Source organism: Propithecus coquereli, unplaced genomic scaffold (genome assembly GCF_000956105.1).
Source record: "Propithecus coquereli isolate 6110/MARCELLA unplaced genomic scaffold, Pcoq_1.0 Scaffold115, whole genome shotgun sequence".
In the NCBI taxonomy this organism is placed as follows: Eukaryota; Metazoa; Chordata; class Mammalia; order Primates; family Indriidae; genus Propithecus; species Propithecus coquereli.
In genome coordinates, this window is record NW_012135525.1 from 2,529,948 (window position 1) to 2,533,824 (window position 3,877).

General features: G+C 32.8%; 1 protein-coding gene across 1 annotated transcript in view; it reads left to right on the forward strand.

Moving 5' to 3' along the window:
* The window catches only part of RTKN2 (rhotekin 2), a 71,402-nt gene extending 69,453 nt beyond the window's left edge, over positions 1 to 1,949 (forward strand). The window contains exon 12 of the mRNA XM_012657432.1: positions 138 to 1,949. Within this exon, the coding sequence (XP_012512886.1) occupies positions 138 to 673 (536 nt within the window). The 3' untranslated portion in view covers positions 674 to 1,949. The remainder of the gene's footprint in view (positions 1 to 137) is intronic.
* The last annotated feature ends 1,928 nt before the right edge of the window (positions 1,950 to 3,877 follow it).

Genomic DNA, 3,877 nt, shown 5'->3' on the forward strand with positions numbered 1-3,877 from the left:
AAACACTTTATTGCTTATCCTAATCTAAGTTTTTGATAACCATTATATATAACATATTAATTTGGAAAATAATAACTTATTCACATAAAGTACATATTGCTTTTTAATTTTTTCATGTATTTTTTAAATTATTTCAGGCATTGATTCACCAATGAAACTTGAAAGTTTAACTGATATAATACAAAAAAAAATTGAGGAGACAAATGGACAGTTTCTTATTGGTCAGCATGAAGAATCCTTACCACCTCCTTGGGCCACACTCTTTGATGGTAATCATCAAATGGTCATCCAGAAAAAGGTTTTGTCTCCCGCAGGCGAGCAGTTACATGATGGGAAAGGGAAAAAGAGACGAGCTCCCCTGCCCCCTTCTGACAAACCTCCATTCAGCTTAAAAACACAGAGCAACACAGATCAATTTGTTAAGGACAAGTGGGGAAAAACAAGTGTACCTCAGACCTTGCCTTTGGAAACCAAACTGTCAACCCTAATGCATCACTTACAGAAACCAATGGCTGCTCCTCGAAAACTTCTTTCTGCCAGGAAAAATAGTTTAAGTGATAGTGAGCATGCAGACACTAAAACCAATTTTGAAGCCAAGCCAGTGCCAGCTCCAAGGCAGAAATCCATCAAAGACATTTTGGACCCTAGATCTTGGTTGCAGGCACAAGTATAGAAAACCCTTAATGTATAAAACATTTAACAAAATCTATAGCTGTGAGGCTTAATTCTGAGGTATTATAAATATAGTAATATATAATTATATAGGTAACTATGACAGTGATTTACATCAATAATTAATAAGCTGTTAGATATAGAAAAACATTTTGTAACGAAGCAATGGATTTCTCGTTTACTTCCAATCTTCAGAATATAACTGATTTCCCCAACAGAGTGCAAGAGGCAGTTGCTAGACAATATCCTAATTGTTGGAAGGGTTAATTTATTCCTAAATTAGTACCAGGCAGTGAATAAGCACTAGGCAGAAGAAAGCATTAAAATTTCTTTTGAGGAGAGACTGTCTAGTAATTTAAAATGTGTTAAAAATGAGCCATATTCTCATTGTAAGAATTTTAATACTAATGGAATGTTTCAAAGGTTTTATTCAAACCACAAATTATAGAATCCACCCAAGAAAATTTTCTTCTTAGCATTCTGGAATTCTCATCTAATGGTTCACTGGCTCTCATCTATTGTTTAACTCACTAGTTTATAGGCCTGACCTTTTAAATTCCTGGGATAAATTTTGGAATATTAAATTTTTCATCTTTAAAGGGAATTTGTAATGTGCTATTCAAAGTTGTTTCCTTGATGAGCCCTGAAATCCTGTTGACATTAACTCTCATAAATGAAGCATAACTTTTATTAGATTAGAGAAATGGTAGATGAAATGTTCTTTACATCCAATTTTCTGTGTGTGGTGCTAATTTCCATTGTGACTATGGAATTTGAGGAAGTGAGTAGCTGATTAACACTTTAAAATTCATTTAATACTTATTTAAAAAGCAGATGGGCGATTCAAAAATATCAGAAAAGTTGGCCATGGTAATAATTCTCAGAATTAGTCCTTTTTTCAAAATTTTAATTAGATTTCCTTTTGCTAGTAAGGATTGATGTCTGCTATTGATATTATTCATTAAAAGTCATTCTTACAATAATGACATTGGAATCATTTCCATAGGAGGTAATTTCCATAGCAACTAATCATAGTGACCCAAACAGGATTATAAAATCAAGTGAGGAATAAATAACAAGGGGAAGAATACCTTAAAGGAACAAAAAATCCATTTTTTACAATAATACTTGTTGTAAACAGGAGCTGAATGGTTTAAAAAATCTGATCAGTGTTTCCAAATAAAACAGTTTCCGTAAGGTGTCAGCAATAGCACTAAAAATCTCAAATCACACTGAACCTAAATGTCATTGCAAGAAATAAAAATATAAGAATTAAATTACTGCCCTGTATATAATCTCTAGAGATCTTTTTAAAGCTAGTAAGAATAAGAACTCTATTTGGATCAGAACTGCAATTTTACAAAATAAAATGAACACTTGACCCAAAAAAACATTAATTTAAATGGAGTCTTTCATTATTTTTAGATAGCAGAGTCTTTTTCATTTATAGAGAATGATGTAACTGCCAGGTCACTTTTGTGTTTGCCCAGGACTCCTAGTAAGAATTGGAACTTGAGGGAGTAATGATACAAAAGATCTCTCGTGACTGGCAACACCAGGACAGACATAGTATTTGGTGAAAAGAAAACGCTATATGCTTGCCTGATGGAATTTAGAGATAACACATGTATGAAAGCCTAAAAAGGTGGATTAATTTATTTTTTCTAACTAGAAGGCTCTCATAAATTTCTGTTATAATTGCCATTTCAGTAAATGACATATTGAAAATCTAAAGGATATTATTGTTTGAGTTTTTGTTTATTTTTTCAAATCTTGCTGTTTTTGACAGTGTTCGTGACTGTCATTGCCACTAAATTATTGAGCTGGAAGATGCTGCAGGCAAAATTGTTTCTGAAACTGGCATCTAAGCATTCTCTTTTTTCCTAGTTGGTGCCTTCCTTTATTAAAAACCAGTATTAAAACTTCCAAATTATTAATATATTCTTGTCATTTCTCCTCATGCAAATTATAGCAGGAAGAATTTAAGTTGTACAGGAAAAAGAATTTATTCAGACAGAAATTACCTAGCAGTTGTTCCCTCAGAGGTGTAAAGCCCTTCTTCCTAGAACCATTTAGGTGAAGACTGACCAAGGACCACCCCTCTGCCAAATTATTGTCTGTTTCTGGGGGCCCATCTTACTGTATGTTACAAAGCCTTTGAAATCAGCCTAGAGTCTTCATCTGTGCTTTTTTTTGACTGTTGTGCTCATGAAATGCAAATTCACCCCTGCCCCAAATGACAGTTATAGTATAAAATTGGTTTTTCTTTCTTTCTTTCTTTCTTTTTCTTGCTTTCTTTCCCTTCCTCCTTTGCCTCTCTCCCTCTTTCTCCTTCTTTCCTTCACAATTAAAAAAAAATCTAAAAATAGTAAGTTTAACACTATATCAAGGAGTTCATCAAAAGAAGTATTTGTTTTCACATTTCCTAGATCAGAAGTTTATGACAGACACACCATGTAATATGAAAAATGTTTCTACTTTTTATGAGCTGGCTTTTACATTCCTTGTTTGTCCTTTTGTTTCTTGATATTTGAAGACCATAAATTTGAAACAAAGAGCTGTCAGATCTTGATAATATTATAATTGGAGAAACATAATGGAATAGATACTTTATGATATAATTCTGATGATCTGAAATAATGTCTTAGAGACTTAGACAATTACATTTACATTTCAAGCTCTGGGATATAAATTACTTACAATAGCATTAAGATAGTATTACTTTTAATTGCTACAAAGTGATGTTTTTTATTTTAGTATCTTACAAGGACAAAGAAGGCATTTTTTTATTATAAATGCACACCTCCTAAGGTAAATAGTCTTTCAAAAATATCGGGCCTGCCAGCTCTTGCTGAGTTTTGTTAAATCCTCCTTAACTGTCTGCAGTGCCCCCTGACTTCTTTTAAATGGATGTGAATATATGTGGAAAACTAAATCCATTTATTATAAATGCCTTATCTTTACCCTTTAGGATCCTACTCAATGCATTTTACCTGGTACTACTTATTAAAAATGGAAGCTGTCTTGAATTAGAGACAACTCACGTAAGGTAGGTTAAGCAGTCAAATATTTCTTTAGGCTTATGTTTAGCACCTTAGCCGCCTACTGAGAAGTTAATTAATTCAGTCCAAAATGAAATTATAGAGCAGTTTGGTGCAGTTTATGTTAAATGCCATTTGAATATAATCACCTGTTACAATGAATG